At 40.3% G+C, this 23,692-nt stretch overlaps 1 protein-coding gene across 1 annotated transcript; it reads right to left on the minus strand.

The window, feature by feature from the left end:
- Positions 1–1,598: 1,598 nt before the first annotated feature.
- Positions 1,599–6,560, minus strand: NR0B1 (nuclear receptor subfamily 0 group B member 1). Its single transcript, XM_035288790.3, has 2 exons — positions 5,367–6,560; positions 1,599–1,991 (listed from the first exon to the last, which is right to left on the minus strand). The coding sequence occupies exons 1-2, from the start codon at positions 6,532–6,534 to the stop codon at positions 1,747–1,749; spliced, it is 1,413 nt and encodes a 470-aa protein (XP_035144681.1). The 5' UTR covers positions 6,535–6,560; the 3' UTR covers positions 1,599–1,746.
- Positions 6,561–23,692: the final 17,132 nt, after the last annotated feature.

The raw sequence follows: 23,692 nt of genomic DNA on the forward strand, positions 1-23,692 counted from the left end.
AATTTTAATGTTAGGATTATTGAATGGGGCACATTGATTCTGTAGCAGTCAAGAAAAACAACCCTGACACCTGGGAAGGCTCAGGGGAGGAAGTAGGGCATTAATGATTTTTGCTTTTTGGAACTGCTGCTGGAAGCTTTCCCTAATTTCGAAGAAAACTCTTGTGCTGCTTTTGCAAGTGCTGCAGGCACTTTGGACTCAGACCAAGGACTGAGCCTAGATGCCACATGACAGCATGACTATGAGCTAGCAGCAGTGGGCCAGCTCCCACTGCATGTCCCCGCAGAACATGCCCAGATGCCATCTACACTCGCCAGGCAGATGAAGTAGTGTCACTGACAGAACTATTTGAGACTGACGGCCCCAGGCAGCCCCTCTAAAACCAGGGACTGAACTGAATTACTTTCACTGGACTGAATACCTTGGGGCAGGAGGCACCACGATGGGAGGCCACACTGGGGGCTGCCTGACTAATGCATATCCTGTTGGAGTGCCCTAACATTTTTAGCTCTTTGTTTGTAGAGGACCACGTGAGCCCTCCGGGATTATGTGTGTGTGTGTGTGTGTGTGTGTGTGTGCACTGTGACTATCATGACACTTGCTTTGGCCCTACTGCATTACTCTGAGATCCTGATTTTGAGACGATGTCCATAGGATTGAGCAGACTGCCAATGGGATCTGTACAAAAGGAAGTTTAAGACTTCCTGCAATGGGTTATTACCCTAGACTAGATATATTCATTAATAACAGGCAATTTATTGCCAATAAACAAATAGACATGTAGTAGCCTAGATTTCATCTGGAGACAAAGAAAAACTAGTTTTATGGAGTATGATTAAAGGGGCAGCAGGAGCTAACGATAAAGTTGCTTTATGATTTCATGCTATGCTTGTTCAATACACCAGTTACAAACATAATGTATCTAAAAGATGAAGTATAATTAGTGGTTTTATAATGATGTTGAGCTTTCTGGAACTATAATTCCTCCTTATAGAACATATGTTTCTTGTGGAATTTTAATTCCATAACTGTGTACAAAAAAAGATCCCCCAATAAAACAGAAAATCTTCTATTTCACTTTCAGGTGCCTTTATAATTACAGATTACCTCTTGACTCCAGTTGGATGCAAACTGGAGTCGAGAGTTTATCTGTAATTATAAAGGCACCTGGAAGTGAAATCTCTTCTGGAAGTTGCTCTATCTTCATTTCCACTTCCATCAGTCTTCCATACAGCTCATGTAAGTGGAAATGAAGATAGAGCAAAGTGATCTCCCACTGATACTGGCACATAATTACACTCAATGTCATGATGTTACTTCCAAAGATACCTTTTGCTTATGTTGGTGAGATTTTAATAGTTTTTGAAGCCTTACTTAAACCCTGCTAAAACTTTTTTCAATCAAGTTAATGGAAGACCTTAAAATTTATCACAACAGTATGTATAAATTTGATTTGAGCAGGTTCCATGAAATTACTAAACTTGTGAAAATAGCTTATTAGTGTAGTATCCTGCTATTTTTAAAAAAGATATACAGAGATATGTTACCTGTTGGCAAATGTCTTCTTTAACTATGGAACAGAGACATTTGTAACCGTCTGGAATAAAAGTATTTCTTTAATTGAATACAAAATGCTTTCCACGTAAAAATAATAGGAAAGTTTATTTTACAATATTTTACACTCTCTTGCCCACAACTCTTTATTCTTCCCTCATGATGAACTGCACTTCTGTGGCCCACGTGCCTTTATAACTTTGTACAGAGCATTTCCAGCATCATATCATCCATGCTCACTGTGCCAATGATGGGTCTGAAGAACAATTCAGCAATGACATTGGCATTGATGAATCTCAGCAGGAAAAGGGCACTATTCAGTTCGATGAATCTGTCATGCTGCCCTCTGTGCGTCATCCTGACGTGTTCACTGAGTATCTGCTGAGTTCCCCACTGGAGTCCCTGAATGTACTTCACACACTGCAGGCCCGGCAAGTCTGGAGGGAGAAAAATCGCTTTGTTTTAAAACAGCTCACTACAGACTCCTTTGCTAGCTTTTTAAAAATACCCAGTTCTGTCTTTTCCCAATTAAACAAGACCTCAAGCTTCCTGGTTAAAAGGGTAAAATGCCAATCCAGTCTAAGTTTTCAGGAGCAGCATGTCCAAGAATGAAACATCATGTGATCATTCTTACTTAATACTCACTATGTCTGTATGGACACGTTTGCAAATACACTGGCCATGAGCCAACAAATGCACACAATTTAATATGACAGTAGAATATAGTTTAACGAATCATCACTCCAGTCCACTTTCTATGCAAATATGAAGACGTTCATGATATTTCAAGAGGTAAGCACTTTACCTATGAGAAGCAAGAAGTGTTGCCAGATGACAAATGTTTTTACTGTTCTTCCTCTAATCTCCCACCATTATACTGATTGTTCAGCCAATGGTGGTAAACTTCACAGCCACAAACTTTGACACCCAGTTTCATTTTGTCTGTTTGCCTGCAGGCCAATATTAGTCTAGAGACCTGCATAATTTGAAAGCTAACACTGGCCACTTAGCTCACTGTACCATGATTTCTGTATTGGCGAAGGCTTTGAAAACAAAATAGAAGAGTGATTCTAATGAGTGTTCCAAAAGATTCTTTTCAAAAATATCAAAGGAAGAAGTTTTTGAACATTGTTACAGTCATTAAAAGGTTAAAAATAAACATGAAAACATCATGAATTGCACCGTGATTCAAAAAAAACTTTCATAATAGAAAACACATGACCTTTTGCAGTACAGTGCAATACCTAAGTAAAAGTAAATGAAATACAATGCAGGAAAGTTTAAGTGCATGTAAGTTGTTATAAGAAAAATAATAAGAGGAGGCTGCTTTGGAAGTTCCTGTGACTTTCCATGATAACAATATCATTGCAAAGTTCTTTAACTTGTATTCAAGTAATTAGCAGTTGACCACCTGGTTTAAATGATGTTAACGATGATTGCAATCATTTTCCTTACCTTTTCCTAAAAAATTCAACAGAAAAGTATTTGAAAAGCACCATGCTAATCATCACAGAGCAGCGGAACCAGTGTTCTTTAAAATAATAATAATAATAATGGCAATAGGCAAGAGGCACTCTTATTGTAGGCAAATATAAAACCCCATAAATAAAATAAGAACAAAAATAAAGCAACAATTATAATCCATATTCCAATTTTCATTACCCTAGTTCACACATTATCATCTCTTTCTACCTGCAGCTGAAGATCCAGGCTTAAGACCCAATTTTGTTGTGTTTGACTTCCATTGATGAAAGTAGGAAGAAGCTTGCATGAAACTCTACCAGAAATCTGAAGTTTCTCTTGGTCTAGATTCCTGGTTTGTGAAAACTTCATCTTGTGAATGCCATGTTACTTTTCTCTGTGTTCACAATATATCCCTCTACCTTCCCCTGACCCAAGTGGTCCCCCGCCCCCACACACAAACTGGCCTTCAAAATAAGTTCAGGGAAGAGAAAACTCAAATGGACCCCACAGTTTTATATCTCGAGTTTGAACCCATATAGGTTTAAGCTTACATATGGGCTATACAGAGGATAAACAGCAAAGAAAGGCCACACTCTTACTAGGCATTACCTTTCTCCCAAATGTAGGTACGTTTGTGTTTTAAACACCCCCAGCTTAGCTGGTTAAACTCATATTGAGAGAGGATTAGGAAAAGTCGACCAAGAATAAGAAAGAAGTGTGTGTGTGTGTGTGTGTGTGTGTGTGTGTGTGAATTATATAAAACAGGGAAAGAAAAGAGGGAAAGTATTGATACTGAGACCATTGGAGTGTAAATTTCTGGAAGCTGAGCCCCTGTCACCTTTATATCCCAACAGGACAAGGAACGCAGTGGATGATTAAAAATGGCTGAAGGAGTATGGAGACTGTTTTCTAAATTATCTTAAGAATCATCTGGGACACTTATTATGAATGCAGATTTGCAGACCCTGGGCCAAAGCTAGTGAATCAGAATCTATAAGGCAGGAGCCTGGAAAGACTTTCATCTATTGCCTCCCACCCCCAGCCACACACACAAGTACTCATTATGCACAGGCAAGTTTGGAAAACAATGGTATAAGCAAAAAGATAATCTGTAATAGTCACTGGGGTGAGCTGAGGTCTCTATGTCATGAAAAGTGAAGTTTGAATGAATTATTATCCCACCAAATACTTATCTATACACCTTCAAAAATGCTAGGCAGGGGGCAGGAACATAATCACAGACTCCAGCATCAGGGAAAAAAGATACAGAAGGAGCATTATAAAAACTAGCCCCACTCAAGTTGCCTGGAAAATTTTGTTCCCACTTCAATCATTTGAAAAGATGTTGGTTGAAGATTCTAGTAGCGAGAAACACCCAAGACAAGATGCCTGGCTGTCCAGGGAGACGTTCCTCCAATGATTTTGGTTGCATTCTGTGGGACAGTGTGTCTAGCACCCAACAGACAGCCTGAAAGCTTGGTGCAGCCGACATCCCATTGGGCCCAGAAGATAGGACCCTCAGGTTCCACAACACACCAGCCATTTACTCCGGAGTAAGGTCACTTGGAACCTTGGGACCCAACTACCTACTCAGTAAAATGGGGTGGGGGAAGGCTACAGAGAAAAGGGGGTTGATTAGGAGGTCTCTAAGGTCTCTTTGAATTCTAAAATACAGTGCTCCTGCTCTCAGTCCCTAATGTGTCTTTTTTTCCCCTATCCCCTTACCAACCTGATATTATTCACAGAAATTTGGAGGAAGGGATAGTCCAGATGCTTAGGACCATACAAATAACCATTCAGAGGCAGGCCCATGAAACACTACATTCAGTGTCCTGCCTGACAGTGTCCCTAGAGAATGGTGTCTCTATGGGACCTTTTAACAAATGTTTCCTTTTTCGCTAGCCTTAATAGATTTCCTCCCCCCAAAAGAGGTTCTAGTAAATTTCAGAATGGGGTTTCAGAAATAGATGTTGCAGAATCTTCAGTGAGCAAAAGCTTAAAAAAAAAAAAAAAAGATATGCTCTAGACTTAAAAGAAAACTAGAGAAGAAAGAATAACCATTTCCCATGAAGACACAAACCTTTCTATTGTAAGAAATGTGTCGAGAGCTAAGTACAAACCTAAACAACTTCCCTCCTCTCCGCTGAGTTTCTGACCGCATCCCACCAAAAAGAAGCGGTTCCTGGAGCCCCCCACCCCAACTCTGCTGAATTAGTCATGATTTCTTCACCTTTGCCCCGACACTCTCCTGATCACTGAAATCTCCTTATTGCCTGCACCCCTAGATAGGCACTGCCCGATGCTTTTGTGAGGTGGGAAAAGCCGGCGCCCAAGGCCAGTACCCTTACCCGGGTTAAAGAGCACGGTCCCCTTGAGGTAGGCGTACTCCTTGGTACTGATTTCCAGACTCCAACACTTGGTAAGAAAGCACTTGATGGCTTGGACCTGGGAGGCGGAAGGCACCTGCCTGGCCTCCGCCGGCGGTGCCAAACGAGGCTGAAGCGTGGAAATGGGCAGTGGGTCGTCGCCCCCCGTCTCACGCCGCCTGGTGGTCAGGATCTTCTGAAGCATGCTGGGCTCTGAGGTTTCCACAGTCTCGAACTGCAGGTGGTCCTGGGCCAGCTCCAGCATGAGCAGGGGTGCCCAGCAGTTACGCACCAGCACTAGCTGCTGGTCCAGGGGCAGCACCTGGAAGCAGGGCAAGTACTTGACGAAGCGCAGCGTCTTCAACAGGCCCGCTGAGGCTGCCTCGCAGACCACCTGTGGATTCTTGAGCACCACGGGTCGCAGCGCACCACAGGAGATGTCCCACCAGGTGGCCCCCGGCCGCTCCCCCAGAGCCGCGGGCATTTGATTTGTGCTCGTGGGCATGCTGTAGAGGGAGCTACCCTGCTGCGGATGGTCTTCACCACAAAAGCAGCAGCGGTACAGAAGAGCCATGGCCTGCCTGCCTGATAGCCCCTCTCTAACCCCTGGCCTCTGCGCAAAGTAGGAGCGGTCCCACCATGCGCCCCCTGGCCGTGCCTCGGGCGCTGCCGGAGCCACGTGCGTTTGCTTTGCGCTCGTGAGCAAGCTGTAGAGGATGCTGCCCTGCCGCGGGTGGTCTTCACCGCAAAAGCAGCAGCGGTACAGGAGCGCCACGGGCCGCCCACCCGGGAGCCCCTCTCTGCCCACCCCAGGATCAGAGCCGCAGGAACAGCCCCAGCACGGACCCAGCCTAGCCTCGGGCGCCTTCGGTGCCGCGGACGTCTGCTTTGCGCTCGTGAGCATGCTATAGAGGATGCTGCCCTGCCGTGGGTGGTCTTTACCGCAAAAGCAGCAGCGGTACAGGAGCGCCACGTTCCGCCCGCCCAGCAGCCCCTCTCTGCCCACCCCGGGCTCATCGCCGCACGAACAGCCCCAGCACTGATCCCCCAGCCGCGCCTCGGGAGCTTCAGGAGCCGCGTGCCTTTGCTTCGCGCTCATAAGCATGTTGTAGAGGATGCTGCCCTGCCACTGGTGGTCCTCGCCCGCCATGGCCCGCGGCGCCGCAGCCCAGTTCTGCCCAGTGGCTGCCGCCTGGGACCTATTTATACCTAGCGCGCACGCAGGCGCGTCGGCCGCCTCGGTCTGGGCAAGGGCGCGGAGGCGGGCAGGGGGGCGCGGCGCTGCTCTCCGGTGTGTTCGCCCGTGACCACGGTGGTTCGAAGGGGCGGGTGCTCCTTAAAAGCTGGAAATGAAAAAGGAACAGCAGCGTGGGAGCTCCTGGACACTTCCCTCCTTCCTCTCATTACCCCTTTCCCTGTCTCTGGAAGACCGCGGGAGAGTGAGCGCCTGGACGCTGTTGCAACACTTTCCGTTGAACCCTCGCATCTCCTTTTTTTGGGAGGGCAGGGGTGCCTAAAAGAGGAAACATCTACTTCTATGCTCCTTGTAAACTTTCATTAAATGATCACAGTTTGTGTGACTTATATTTTGTATATGGATAGGGAGGTCTCATTTTCTGAGACCTTGAGAAATATAGAACGTAGACTAGCATCATATGGGCAGTCGGTGGAATTGCCCAATTTCAGGCTCCAACCAGACCTTCTAACTCTGAATCTGCATTTTAACGATGTCCCCAGGGATTCACATGCACCTTGACATTTGAAACGCACTGGTCTAAATATGCTATCATAAGCGCTCAGTTTAATATCATCAGTATTTATAAGCGCCCACTATGTCCTAGATGCTGTGTTAAGAGAGCTGGGGGCAGCGAACAGGATATGAAAGTGCCTAAAACTTGGGAACATAATATAATCACAAGGGGATAATATTGTCACAGTGAGAATTGTTTTTATTTTAATACAATTTTTTTCTCTTAACTTTTAGGTTCAGGGGTACATGTGCGGGTTTGTTATATGTCAATTTTTGCTTGTTGTGGGGGTTTGGTGTACAGATTATTTTGTCACCCAGGTATTAAACATAGTACCCAGTATTTTTTCTCATTCTCTCCCTCCTCCCACCCTCCACCTTCAAGTAGGTCCCAGTGTCTGTTGTTCCCCTCCTAGTGTCCATGTGATCTCTTTACTTAGCTCCCACTTATAAGTGAGAGCATATGATACTTGCTTTTCTGTTCCTGTGTTACTTTGCTAAGGATAATGGCCTCCAGCTCTATCTCATTCTTTTTCTTGACTGCAGTGAGAAATTTTGATTCTTGTAAAAGTAATTCGGTAAACGTGTAATTAGCATTTCTTTTCTCACCCTTCCTAAGTGAATAATGATAAGTACAAGCATGAGGAAGCCTGGATTCATTGGTCTTCACTTGCCACACAGCTGTGAAGACATGGGGCAGGGAAGGGTATTGGTATATTCCAGCTTGTATAGAATCCCTTTTACTTTTTCCCTCCATCCCTTCCTCCCTCTTTCTTTTCTTTTTTTGTTTTTCATTTACTTCCTTCCTTCCCTCCTTCCTTCCTTCTTTCCTTCCTTCCCTCCTTCCTTCTTTCCTTCCTTCTTTCCTCCCTCCCTCTCACTTCTTCTCTCTCTCTGTCTTTCTTTCTCTGTTTTTTCTTCTCCATGACCTGGAATTCTCAGCATATGAGGAAAACCTAAGAGACGCCCATTTTGCTTGCAGCATAGAATTTTATTCTGCGTGTGAGAGGCCCTAAATAGCACAGTAGTTAAATCCGTGGAACTACCGCTAGATTGCTTCAGTTTTAATCCTGGCCCTGCCACTTTGTAGCATCATAACCTTGGGCAATATATTAGTTTTCTTGTTGCTGCTTTACTTACCACAAATGTAGTGGTTTAAGTCAACACAAACAACACAAATTTTTTTATGTTGTAATTCTGGAAGCCAGAAGTCTGAAATCAGTTTCACATAACTCTGACCTCTGCTTCCATCTCCTTCGCTGATTCTTATAAGAATCTTTGTGACTATAATAGACCCACTCAGATAATCCAAGATAATATTCTCTATCCAAAAATTCTTAACTTGATCACATATACAAAGGCCTTTTCATTCTATAAGATAACAAACGCACAGGTTCTAAGAGTTAGGACATGGACATCTTTGGCCATTATTCGGCCTATCACAGGAATGTTACTTAAACTCTTTGTGACTCAGTTTCTTCATTTGTCAAACATGCACAACAGTGTCTGTGAGGAATCTTTATGCATGAGTTAATATGTGTAAAGTGTTTAGAATAATGATTTTTTTTTTTTTGAGACGGAGTTTTGCTCTTGTTACCCAGGCTGGAGTGCAATGGCGCGATCTCGGCTCACCCCAACCTCCGCCTCCTGGGTTGAGGCAATTCTCCTGCCTCAGCCTCCCGAGTAGCTGGGATTACAGGCACGCACCAACATGCCCAGCTAATTTTTTGTATTTTTAGTAGAGACGGGGTTTCACCATGTTGACCAGGATGGTCTCGATCTCTTGACCTCGTGATCCACCCACCTCGGCCTCCCAAAGTGCTGGGATTACAGGCTTGAGCCACCGCACCCGGCCTAGAATAATGAGTATTATGTGGTAAGTGTTGGATGTATCAACCATTTTAGGACAACGTGGAATAAGTGCAGGGTTAAGAGGTGTTCCTGTACCAGCACTGCCACATTCTGTCTGTCCTAGGGAAGACTCACACACACACAGTATCCACCCAGAAGACTTTATCCTACTTTTTCTGCATGTCCACATTTCTTGAACCAGACTCAAAACACTGGTTGGGTCACCTGGTTAACAAAATATTATGTATTGGCAATGTTGTCTCATTGGCTATTTCATTATTTGCCCTTTCCAATATTCAAGCTACTGTTTGGGGTATCATCATTATTGCTCCAGCAGTATCATGGCAGTCTTCACTTGCCACACAGCCTCACCCCTTAAGTGCCACATAGGCACTGAGATCAGTGGCTTAATGAACCCACCAACCAGTCTAGCTGAAAATCCAGCTGACGTTAGTGCCTACCTTATGTCGCCAGAGCTAGTCACAATTTCATTTTTTTCCCAGCACCTGATAGGATTTATTTAGTTAGTTATTTGATGCTTGCTGATTTTGTCCCCTTCACTAATATAAACGTATTCTGTATCATATCCCAGCTATTAGAATGATTTCTGACGCATAGTAGGTGCTCAAAAAAATATATTTGTTGGCAAACTGTACCTTGAGAGAGAGAACGTAGAAGCCAAACGTTCCCACCCAGCTATCTCTGTACTGACCCTGGAGGGAGGACAATGTAGCAGGCCTTGTTAGACTCAGCATTTTCTGGATGCCTGTTTTGCTACTCAGAGTGCTACAAGGACTGTGGTAAAGTAACAGGAAAAGTAGGTTAACAGTCAAAAGACCTGGCCTTGAATTTGGGTTCTTCCACTCTAACAAAATATTAAACAAGTCATTTAACTGCACCCTTCTTGTTTCTGAAATGGGGACAAAATTCTATGAACCAAAATTAATATGTACTCTCTGTTCTAAGTCTGTAAGAGAGTTTTTTTTTTCTCTTAACATAACCATTTTCAGAAATGTTTGCTGACTCTACTATTGCATTGGAATATAAATAAACAAGTTTACACTCATTTATTTTCTAATGATTTAACTTTGGGCAAAGTATTTAACATTATGTTAGCCTTTTTGTCTAGGAAATAAGCAGTGCTATAAGCTAGTTTTAATATATGCACCTTGGTCCTCCTATATTTTACTAGATTTTTTCATCTCATCAACTAGATTTTTTTAAATTCTAGAAACATTTTCTGTAAGCAATCATTCCCACCTCATACATATCTGACGCCTTGAAATTTTAGGCATTGTTTGAGATTGAAACTTAAGTGCAGTGCTGAGAACCATGAATTTGTAATATATTGGTTATAGTTTCTCTTCTCAGGGGCTGAGTCTTCCGATTCTCTTACTTGTGTTTTCTGTCAAGTTACGATCTTCTATTTGCAACTCTGAAGGACCTTCCAGGTCCTCTGGATTGACTTTTTCTAAGAAGAGATTGCCTACTTGTCCTTCACGAGCATTCATCCTTGAAAACGTCACGAGAAAACTGACTTCATCTTTCCACTTTCCATTTTTTCCCCTGAACAAATAGCTCCTGAAAAACAAAATCTTCCAAACACACCAGAGCAGAGATTTGCACAGATTAATGCCAGCCTGCTGGTTGCTACAGGATTAGTGAAGACATAACCTTCTAAGGCATGCACAGCCTTTTTCATTTGATTTGTTTTGTGTCCTCAGACCACGGTGACACCTAGACAAAAGGACACTTATCAACTGCACCTGTCATGTGCTGAGTTTGTCCACAACTGCAATTTGGATATTTACACTGACTCATTGTGCGATGACCTTGGCCAGTTGGACACCTGTTCTGCGGAATCCATTATCTGTTCCAACTCAGGGTGGGAGTAAAGCTGCTCTGTCTGCCTGAATGCAACCTTCAACTTCAAAGTAATACAGTTTTTACTAAAGGATGTAGGAGTGAAGTACAGGTGGGGATAAAGCTGGGTAAAATTGTAAAATTGACCTTTGCATAGCAAGCTGCTCTTGACCTGGGAAGCCACGGCGATTTGAAACATGATATGAATTTTTACTCTAGGCTTAAAAGAGCTACAGTACCTTTGAATTCAGTTCCTTCAGTACAGGTGACAGGGAGTAACAATAGTGTTTGCCTTGTTTTTCAAAGTAAATATCAGGTAAACACTATTGTAGATAAATACTAGTTGATAAAACCAAGAGATAGCCTTTTACTTTTCCCTAAGACCCAGAATGTCTAAAGCTATATTTATGAAAGAAATAGTAGGCTTTAGGTGATTCATGAAATCCCTAAAAAAGATCAAATCGTTATTCTGATTTCTTCTGATGAACGACAGTGAAGTTAACCAGCTACATTAGGGGTCACAGAATTGCTGATCTGGAATTGTGACTCTAATAGTTACTGTAATCCTGAAATGTTCTAAAATAAGCTTTCCAAATCAGTCAACCAACCAGTTTACTCGAGGCAAAATTCAGTTCTATTTGTTTTTCTGAATCTACCAATTCTAAATCTACCTCAATACCAAATGTTCATGATACTATCTAATTAATAAATTTAATGGACTGGCAGGTTTAAAAATTATGGCCCCATTGATTTGATTGGTCAGTTTGAAAAGCATTTCTCTATTGGTGCACATAGCTCGTTCTCTGATGGCAATGATAATTTTAGTTAGAAACTCCCTCCTTCGGGTCTGGAATTATTCTAATATTATCCTCCTAAAAATTGCTTTGTTTTCTGCTCCAACTTTTCTTAGCAACTTACTCCTCACAAGTTTTTTTTTTTTTTTTCGTTTTTGGGATGGAGTTTCACTCTTCACCCAGGCTGGAGTGCAGTGGTGCGATCTTGGTTTGCTGCAAACTCCGCCCCCTGGGTCCAAGCGATTCTCCCGTCTCAGCCTCCCAAGTAGCTGGGATTACAGGCGTGCGCCACCACGCCCAGCTAATTTTTGTATTTTTAGTAGAGGTGGGGTTTCACCATATTGACTAGGCTGGTCTTTAACACCTGACCTCAAGTGATCTGCCTGCCTCAGTCTCCCAAAGTGCTGGCATTACAGGTGTGAGCCACCTCCCCCGGCCACTCTTCACAATCCTTATACCTAAAGTTCACTGTGCATTACCTGGAATATTGAAGGTGCTCAACAAACACCTCCTGAGTGAAACAGTGAGTGAAAAATTTCTTCTACATCTGTATATCTCTTAACTTCACAAGATTGCTCAGACTTCACTCCTTTCCCGGATTGTGTGGTTTTTAACAATTTTCCTGGCCCTGGTGGAAAGACTTAGGGTCCCCTCTGCAAAATTATTTGTCTTATCCACTCTGACTTTTATTAGGTTGGTGCAAAATAATTGTGGTTTTTGCCTTTGCTTTCAATTGCAAAAACCGCGATTACTTTTGCACCAACCTAATAGTTTGACAGTCTCTGACACGAGAGTCAATGTTTTACGTTTATTTCACAAAGTTGCCAAATGTACCAAATAATTACACACATATATATATCTCAAACTTTTCAAACTGACCAATCAAATCAATGGGGCCATAATTTTAAACCTACCAGTCAATTTATTAATTAGATAGTATCATCAACATCTGGTGTTGAGATAGATTTAGAATTCGTAGACTCAGAAAAAAAAAGTGGAATTGAACTTTTCCTTGAACAAAGTGATTGTTTGACTGATTTGGAAAGTTTACTTTAGAACATTTCAGGATTACAGTACCTCAGGATTTAAAGTACCTCACACCTGTGAGTTATTAGAGCTGGATGGTAAATTCTTTTTTTTCTTTTTTAATTGATACATAATATTTGTACATATTTGTGGGATACATGTGATATTTTGTTCTTTACGGAGAGTGTGTAATGCTCAAAACAGGGTACTTAGGATATCCATCACATCAAGTATTTATCATTGCTATGTGTTGGGAACATCTCAATTCTTCTCTCCTAGCTGTTTTGAAATATACAGCATGTTTTTGTTAACTGTAGCCACGCTACTCTGCTATTGAACAATAGGACATGTCCCTTCTATCTAACTGTATGTTTGTACCTATTAACCAACCTCTCTTCATTGCCCACTCCTTGCCCAACCTTCCCAGCCTCCGGTATGGATCATTCTACTCTACCTCCACAGAATCTCTATTTCTTAAGTTGGCAGCATCAGACTTTGCGAAGTGAAATACTTCCCAATTAACTCAAATTTGTGCATTTGAAATTCTCTATACATATGTAAGCCCAATGTGTTGAAATAAGGGATCATCACAGTCAATAATAAGACATTCAAGTCTGGAGTTAAATGCATTTAACATTAGTAGTGTCGTAAGCCTAATTGCTTTCTGTGAGCCCACAATGACAAGTGTATAAAGAAAAAAGAAATGTGAATAGATGAAGGTGAATTTATTTGCAGCAAAGCAAAACACTGGTGATGAAGAAAATCAGAACCTTATTTTTAAACTGATGCTTTTACCATATCAGTATGGCTGGGTAAATGAAAAGAAGCTGGCTTTGTTCTCAGAAGCAGGGAATGAGACAAGGACTGTGTGTTTCCTTGAGAGATTATTCCAGGAAGCCTCGGTAAGTGCAGGAAAGTGAAATTGGGAAGGAGGAAAAGCCAATATTAAGGTACATTGCTATCCTTACTGCTCTCAGCAAGTGGGGTAATTCCACGGGGACCTCCAAGGAAACATAGAATGTCAACCAGAATTGTCTGGCACAAGGAGGTGGCGACAGCATTTATTCATTAGTTTCCATCGTCCAAGGTTGAGGTTGCCACCAAGTCTCCACCGCTATCCTAGTTTTACAAAATACAGTGACAGGAGAAAAGGTCTCACTCATAAGTGGGTGTTGAACAATGAGAACACACAGACACAGGGAGGGGAACATCATACACCAGGGCCTTTTGGGGTTGGGAGATTAGAGGATATAGCAGGGGGTGGGGGGATTGGGAAGGGATAGCATTAGGAGAAATACCTAATGTAGATGACAGGGCGATGGATGCAGCAAACCACCACCATGGCATGTGTATGCCTATCTAACAAACCTGCACAATCTGCACATATACCCAGAACTTAATGTATAGTTAATAAATTTTTTTAAAAAAGAAAGGAAAAGAAAAGAAAAGAAAAGAAAGTCCCAGCTTCATGGAACTGTCTACCCACCTATACTTGGAATCAGAGGAATGGACAAAAAAGATACAAGGTGGAAAGTCTGAAATATCTAAGAAGCTCATGGCCAATTATCCTTGATTTGCTGCCATGAGATGAATTCCACTTGATATGGAGACTGGTTGAGGTGATGCAGTAACAACTCCAGGATTTCTCTGCTGAGCTTGATCGTCTTTGAAAAGCGTGTTACCATAATGGTCCAAGTTGTTCAATTCTTTAGATAAGCAAGGCCTGAATGAAAGAAGCAGGAAAGAACATTCCCTCAGCACTGGAAACTAATTTATCCTAACTGAGCTTTTATTCAACAGTGTTGCCAGCCACTCTTGCATAGATAGTGAAAAAACAAAAACACTCTTGAATAGTAAAAGAACAAAATGTCATTAGGGAGCCACAGGCTTTGCAAAATAAAAGGTCATGACACTACTTGTAACAGTTGGGCATTTCTAAATACTTTGACATTGTCCATAGGTTCTTCAGATTTTCCAATCTGTTTCAAATGGATTTAAGCATAAGAACCTTTACACAAGCCTCCTCTTGAGGCTTGAGGCATGGCTGGATTCAGGTGCTTAAACTACCTGAGCAGGACATGTTCCTTGGAGACCAATGATCTGTCATTTTAATGTGAATTATCCTTGATTCATATCCTGCAACCCACCCAACTAACTTAGTAGCAAATTTTATCAACTCTACCTTCAAAATGTATCTCAGATTCAACACTTTCCCACGAGCACCATCACAGCATTTTGGCCTGAGCCACCATCTTGTTTGACCTCAAAACCTGCAATAACCTTCTCACTGGTCCCACGCATCTTTTGCTTTTCTGCCTACAGCTGGTCTTCCAAATAAAGAGTGGTGCTTAAAGATAAGTGGGATTATGAGTGTTCACTGCTCACAGCCTCCAATACCTTCCTGTCATACTTATAAAAGTGTAGCCTTGTAGGCCCTAGACTTTAAAATCTTACAGGAGCTGGTCCTCGATCTCTCTCCAACTCCATCCCTCATTTACTGTGTGACTCTAGCCACATGGCTTCCTTGATATGCCTCAAACCTGCAGCCTCCCTCATCTGGATGGTTGGATGGTTGGGCTGACTGCAGATCATCACATTACTCATTCTTTTCACTTCCATTAGGCCTTTGCTCAGATGTCATGATCTCAGAGAAGTCCTCCCTGACCTCCCTGTCTAACACCACACCACTCTCTTTGCTGCCTGCTTTATTTTTTTTTCTTGATCCTTATCAGTATGCATATATGTTTATTTTGAATTATTTGTTTATTGTTGGCTTCTCCCGGGAGAATATACATTCTATGAGAGGAGAGACTGAGATATTCACTGCTGTAGTTCTAGCATGGGGAGTTCCATGCCTGGAACATGGAAGGTGATGAATAATGTGGATGGGTTATTCTCTAGATCTACTGTACCTGAGTGCCTTCTGGAATTTCTTTTTATTTTCCTGTTTACCAGGCAAATATTTCCATGGACAGTTCCTTAATGAATCACCTGAACAATTATCTGGGAACCCTCTCCTGCTTTCTTCCATAGCTTCCCTCTCTGGTTTAGGAGTCTCAGGTAGAAAGACATTGACAGACAATGCCAACCTCCTCAGGAGCTTGTTACTTACAAAAAAATAAGTGTGCATTTTTTTGTTGTGTTTTCTGGGTCATGTGTTCCTCTGCCCTGGTTTATCCATCAGTGTAACTATATTTCCCTTCTATCTTCCAAAAATATATCCAAATCTCTGTCCCAGAGATTGTTTCCTTCCCAAAGCTGTAACAGATTTATCCTGTCTGTATCATTTACTTTGTCATTCCAATAGGATTCTGTGAGAAAAAGTAAATCTATAAGTCCCATCTGTTACTTTGAGCCACATGTTTCTGGTTGACAGTTTATCAAACATGAAACTCTTGGGAGTATGTGTGTGTGTTTAGGAACTGTGCGATATAAGGTGCAGGGACTTAGCCAAAAGTGGACCCCAGTCCACAAGGTTCAAGGTAGTAGAATTTGCTTTACAGGCTGGTAAAGGGAAATTCTTTCCTGCTGGAGTTCTGAGAAACAGAAGTAAAAAGGCACCATTAGGGATCAGATTCTAAAAATCAGTTTAATAACCATTCAGCAGCATCTGAAATGGGCATTTCACACGTAAGAAAGGACACATATAAACAAAAAATAAAACTTTTCATAAAAATTCTATTAAAATCCACCAAAACTAAAAGCAATGTAAATCAAATATAGTTGGCTGTTTCTCCTGTATCTAGAACTGTATGTGAGAAGGAGGTAACTTGTGTGTTCTTGGCATCCTTTACCCTGCAAATGAACTTTAGTCTCATAATTCATACCTCCTTTTAAGACAGGAAAGGTCATTCTAAATGATTTTGCCTTATTTGGCATTTGTTAAAATTTCATTTAACTTCTTAATTATGATTATTCATTTATTTCCTAAATATCATCTGAAAATTCCTTGATTAATGGTCACTACAGCATAGCTTTTCACATACCAAGGCCATTAAGTTCTCTTAAAATGGCACATTATATAATGCATTGCTTCACTATGTGCAAATCTCAGCTATATTTTATTAAGACAAAGCACACTTGGTTTTTCATTAGCACTCAATAAATTACTTATAGTGTAATAGGGATGACCAAACAAGGGATACATACCTAGGCAAGATTCCAAATGCAGCCCTGGGAACAAGGAGCGAGAAGAGAAATGTGCCTTGACAATCACAAATAATAGTATTTCATTTAAAATACCCTAAAATAGTTTTATGACAGAGACACTAATGGTGCAGTAAGTCCTGGCTACACAACTTGGGGTCCCCAGATCAGCAGCATCGCCATCACTTGGAAGTTTGTTAGGAATGCAGAAGCTCAGGTGTCACCCCAAACCTCTACACCTGTGGGATCAGAATCTGCATTTAAGCAAAATACCCAGATAATTTGTATGCACATTAAAGCTTGAGAATCACTCTGTAAAGCTCTGCTTCTGAAATTTGGCTGCACTTTGCTATCATCTGGGGAGTATAAAAAATTACCGAGGTTCTGATTTAATTAGCATGGGATGTGACATGAGTGGAGAGAGTTTGCAACACCCCCCTCAGGTATTCTTATAAGCAGTTAAGTTTGAGAATAATTGCTCTTAAAAATAGAACCTAGCATCATCTTCATTGTGAAATAATAATAATAACGTGAATAAGAAGAAGTTATATTTTGGGATAATTAAGTCTTCAGAAAGCACAGATGGAAGCAAACATAAGAACTGTAATTAATGGAAGCATTTTGTGCATAATCACCTTTACACTGATCGGTTTTTATCGGGTTAACAGAATGATAAGGGGATGGGACAGAAGTGGTCGCAGAGAAGGATGAGAAATGAAACAAGAGGTGAGGCCTAGTAAGCTAGACCTTAGGAAGGACCAAAATACAGGGCCCTTCATAGCGAGGGTTCAGTCTATAGACTATTGTGGTAAACAAGTAGTCAGCATCGAATTCACCTTTGGAAAACTGAGACCAGGAAACTACAAGCGGTACTCTTGTGCTCTCATGCCCTATTGAGGGCATTGCTATATGTGCGTGTCACCTAAGAAAGTCACACAAAGAAAAGGGAAAGGCCAAGTATTATAACTGCCTTAGCCTGAATCCTCATCATCTCGATTGTTTTATAACATTGAACTCCTAACTGGTATTCCTGTCCCTCTCTCATCGTCCCCCCACCCACATGCTGCCCAAGTGATGTTTCTAAAGTATTACTCTAATCTTGCCATTCCTTTTCCTGAAAAGAAACACTCCAAACACATTCCATTTCATGAGACATCACTTCCTTAGCAAAACAGGTATGAAGGAAACTAAGATTTATAGAGTATTAGATATTTCTTTTATTCTTCAAACAAGGTATATGAGATAGGTTTTGTTGATCTCAGTGTACAGATGAATAAACTGAAAGTTCTTTTTCAAGAAGAGAATATTTAATGGTAGAGACAAAATTGGAACTCTGATCTACCTGTATCTTCACTACCTCTCTATCATGGGACATAAAACCCTTGGTTATCTAAAAGGCTTTCTGTATTTATCTCCCAACTTCCTCATATTATAGATGTCCCTACAGACATTTAACATTTCCAAAACATGTCATGCATATTGCTATTCCTTTAAAAATTATTTTTCTTTTATGCCTCTATACATTTGAACATGGTATTTCTTGTTTCTAGAATGTCCTATTTTTTTAAAAGAAATCTTTGAACAATTACATAGCATTTCAAATTCAACCACCTCAAACCCTAATTGAGGGAGTTTGAGGAGTGCCTTCTATAGAGCTTAATCTTTATTTTTTTTTGGTGTGATCATAGTACTTTACATATGTACTATTCACTGTTGACATATTGTTTTGTAATTATCTTGGTATATCTTTCCCTATTATAAAATAGGGTCCTTGGTGATGCAAATTACATGTTATTAATTTTCAAAACCAGCATATTGTTCACCTTGGGGTCTACATCAGTCAGTTTGGCCTAAGTTATGCTTTATAACAACCCCTTAAGTCTCAGTAGCCCACAACAGCAAAAGTGTATTTCTTGCTTTTACCACAGGTAGGCTGTGGCTGTTTCATGCTGTCTTTACTCCAAGACCTAGGTTGATAGAACAATTTTCACTTGGAATATGGCTGACTTTGTGACAGAAAGAAAAGTGATGAGGAGATCCATGAGACTGAAAATGTTATGCTTGGAACTGATACATATCACTTCTACTCATATTCTATCGGCTACAGTAAGTTGCATGGCTGTTGTTTTAACAGAGTAGCCTGTTAAACTACCCTGGTTTCTCAACAGTGCCATGATATACAATTTTAGCAGGTCCATGATATATAGTTTTACCACAGAGACGGACACTTCAACTTACACAGCCAAGTGTGATGTCAATGAGACAGAGATATCCCTACAGTGAGAGGAAGTAATAAATAATGCCATGTACTAGAGGGTCACCTACACTGCAGGAAATTTACCTGTTTTTCACACAATGATGTTGCATTTTATGCAAATTTGCATTGTGGCATTGAAATACTAATAAAATTATACTATAAACATAAAATTTGAAATAATGAAAATTTCTTATATCTAAAAACTCACCCCAAATTTCACAACTGTAGGGCCAAGTGAATTGAAAACTCAGCTCTATTGCCCCATGGCAGCACTATTTTAGATAGTATATGAAAATAACATCACCTTCTCTCAGAAATAGTGAATAGTCTAGACTTTTTTTTTTGGAGACAGAGTGTCGTTCTGTCACCCAGGCTGGAGTGCAATGGCGGGATCTCGGCTCACTGCAACTTCTGCCTCCTGGGTTCAAGCGATTCTCCTGCCTCAGCCTCCTGAGCAGCCAGGAGTACAGGCACATGCCACCACACCTAGCTAATTTTTGTATTTTTAGTAGAGATGGGGCTTCACTAGTTGGCCAGGCTAGTCTTGAATTCCTGGCGTCAGGTCAGGACTAGTATGAGTTATCAGAGAACAAAGTATATGAGTTATCAGAGAACAAACTCCTTATACACACTTTCACCAATTGCAGGCAAACAATATGTGTTTCACCTTGATTCACCACTCTTCCACTATTAAAAATGAATTCCCAATTTCAACCCCTATATGACCACTAAAGCACTTCCACAGAGACTTCAAAGCAAGTTCAATTGCTTCTTCTCATTCACATAAGGAATATAAATATACAGTTAAGATAACAGAATTCGTGTTGAAGATTAGATGGATTACAACATCAGATTTTAAAATCAGGATTGATAGCATTTTCCTGGCTAACACAAAAAACAAAACAAAACAAAACAAAAACAAACAAACAAAAAACCAGTGAAGTCCTGATTCTACTTTCCATTTTTCAGCCAATTAACAAGCCAATGATGTGGCTTCAGAAACTTGTTTCCTTGTCAACATTAGTCAAGTAAAATCTTGGTCTAAGAAGGTTAAATTCTGCTTAACAAATGCTACCAAAAAAAGAAAGAAAATGAATTTTTTTCTGTCAAATATCTTTCATATTTAACATAGCACTATCATGGACACATTCATTCCAGAGTATATATATGTTAACATGTGACAATTTAAATGTGTTTAATTGCTATGAAACCTGCTCTTTCTTGTGCTCTAAGTGTTCCATGAACATCCTCATATGCCATGTTGCTCCTACAGATAGTGTGATGCTCCTTTGAAACATGAGCTGATAACATACAATTTTTATGGCAATCATTCTGAAGGTAAATTAGACAAAGCCTTCTTTCCAAACATGAGCAGTTAACTCAAGTAAGATAATTAAATATATGTTTTATACCCAAACACTTTATTTAAACATTTACAGGAATAATCAAGACACTGAGCATAATAGATGTCTAAAAACCTTAAGACCTTCAACACGAGTATTTTTCAATGTGTCCTGCATATTTGACTGTCTGTGCATTATTGAACATTAAATCTATTCTTTTAACAGAATTTTATGGAGAATCTGGTATTTTCCAGTTACTGGGCTGAGCATTTGCTATAGATTATTCCATTCGTTTTAGGAACATTGGGAAATAATTTCTCTGAAAGTTATTCTTAAGTCGAGCCCATGAAGGATCCATGGCATTTACCAGGGTTAGGCCACCATTTTAGTTAGAAGGTACAGAGGGAGCAAAAATCTTAGCATGTTCAAGGGGAATGTCACAGGGACAGACTGTAAGAGGGAACAAGAGGATCAAGCCAAAAATGCCATGACCTTTGATGGAGATATTGAGCTAATCCACATGATCTGTATCTAATTTTTGAGTGTCCATGGTATTTATTTTAAAAGAAATCCAACTTCCCTTTTCCTTATGTTTACAAACATAGAAGAACATTTTGTGGTAAACATTTTGCAGCAAACAACCCAGCAAGCAGCAAACAGAATTATAAAATGGGTCATGTTTTTCACCTTTCTACCAATCAGACTGAGAAGCACATTCTTTAGTCATATGACTTGTTTTCAGGTAATTCTTTATGGGCTTTATCTTAATACTGATATCCTGGTATCTTGAGGGTCTCTTTATGTTGACAATAGCCCCACACACATTTTTAAAGGCAATAAATCCAACCTGAGAGTAAAGTGGATTTCTTTCTAATAGAATAGTCTAGCATCATAATATTGTTTAACACAATTTAGATTCTCATTAACTTTAGTGAGAATGTGTACTTAACAAAGCAGTCAAACAGTGTCTCATGTTTAAATATAGAATGTGATACTTTCCCTGTCCTTCTCATGTTAATTACTGAATATCAGGCACTTGAGTAATGTTAATTCCTTGGGTATATCTTCACTGAAATATGTATGCCCTTTAAAGTTTTTATTAAAACTTTCAGAATGTTCAACTCATTTCGATCTCTCTCCCATGTCTCTTATTAAAGCCCTAGTTGGATAAACTTAGGTTTGTCTGTGGTAATCAGTCATTCAGTTCAAAATAATAGTGCCTTGAACAACATAAAAGTTCACGTCCATCTCATCCATGTTTAGTCTGGATGGAAACTCCATGTCTGCGAAGGCATCTCCAGATCCATCAAGGAACCATTATGAACATCCTTTTATATTCCTTTTCTACAATCATGATTAGCCCACTATCTTATAGTCAAGATGATAGTGTTAGTTTCAGCCATCCAATCCACATTCCAGCCAGCAGGAGAATGAATGAGATGGGAATAAGTCGTAAAATATCTCTTAATTTGGTTACTAGAAAGCTCATGCCACCATTTTCTTTACAAATCATTGAACAGAAGACATGCCTGGCTGAAAGAAAGACTGGGAAACATAATCTTACTTTCACACAGCTGTATGCTCTGGTAAACTCAGGGATTCTCTTACTAGAAAAGAAAGATAAAATCGATTTTGGAGTAGACAAACATCTGAGGTACAGAATATGTTCCAAAATCTAAAAATAAAAAAGTTATGTTATCCAATATGTAAAATCATATATGCCTTTTCTAAGTCTTAGCTATCCTCCTCTCCCCTCCACTTGTCACCCACCACCCACCCTATAGCCCTTATTCCAAATGCTCAAGCATTTCTATTATTTTGTGATATGTGGCACAATAAGAAAATATTAGTTATATGTTTATTACATTTTGAGATGGAGTTTTGCTCTTGTTGCCCAGGCTGGAGTACAATGACACCATCTTGGCTCATTGCAACCTCTGCCTCCTGGGTTCAAGTGATTCTCCTGCCTCAGCCACCCAAGTAGCTGGGATTACAGGTGTTTGCCACTATGTCCAGCTAATTTTTTTTTAGTAGAGACAGGGTTTTACCATGTTGGCCAGGCTGGTCTCAAACTCCCGACCTCAGGTGATCTGACCTCCTCAGCCTCCCAAAGTGCTGGGATTACAGGCGTGAGCCACCACACCCAACCTATTACATTTTGAAATAAATGCTTTCTTACCTAGAGTTCCCATTCTAGGCACCAAAGTATAAGAGTAATTCTCCTTTTGGTCTAAAAATTCACAATTTATCAAAGATATTATTCCAAGAGGATCTCTTTTATTGGAGTAAAATTCATATAACACAAGATTTAGCATTTACACATTTTTATGTATTATTCAGTGGCATATCACATTCACAATGCTATGCAACCATCATCACTAGCTAATCCCAGAACATTATCATTATTCCAAAAATAAACCTTCTACCCATCAAGGAATCATCCACATTTCCCCCTCCCATCAACCCTTGAAACCACTAATCTGCTTTCTATCTCTATGAGTGTACCTATTTTGCACATCTCATACAAATGCAATTATACAATATGTGGCCTTTAGTGTCTAGCTTATTTCAATTAGCATAATGTTTACAAGGTTAATCTATGTTGTAGGGTGTATCAGCACTTCATTCCTTTTTATGGCCAAATTAATATTCTATTGTGTGAATATACCACATCTTGTGCATCCATTCATTGGCTGATGGGCACTTGGTTTGTTTCTACTTTTTGGCTATTATGAATAATGCTGCTGTAAATATTTGTGTACAAGTTTTTGTAAAGACATATGGCTTCATTTCTCTTGACTATATACCCAGGAATAGAATTACTGGATTGTATGATAATTCTATGCTTAATTGTAATTTAGGAACTTCCAAATTATTTTCCACAGTTTCTGAAACATTTCACATTCCTGCCAGCAATTTATGAGTGTTACAATTTCTCCGCATCCTTACCAACATTTATTTTCTGTTTTGCTTTTAATTATAGTATCCTAGTGAATGCAAAATGGCATTTTATTCTAGTTTTGACTTACATCTCCCAAATGCTTAATGATGTTGAACATCTCTCATGTGTTTGGGGACCATTTATATGTCTTCTGTGGAAGAATGTCTATTTGAGTCATTTGCTCTATTTTTAAGTGGGTTGCTTGTTTTTTGATGTTATTTTTGAGCAGTAAAAGTTCTTTATACATTTTGGATCAGTCTCTTATTCAATATATGAACTGTGAATATTTTCTACCATTCTGTGTATTGTCTTTTCACTTTCTTGATAGGTTCTTTGATGC

This window comes from Callithrix jacchus, chromosome X, assembly GCF_049354715.1.
Source record: "Callithrix jacchus isolate 240 chromosome X, calJac240_pri, whole genome shotgun sequence".
In the NCBI taxonomy this organism is placed as follows: Eukaryota; Metazoa; Chordata; class Mammalia; order Primates; family Cebidae; genus Callithrix; species Callithrix jacchus.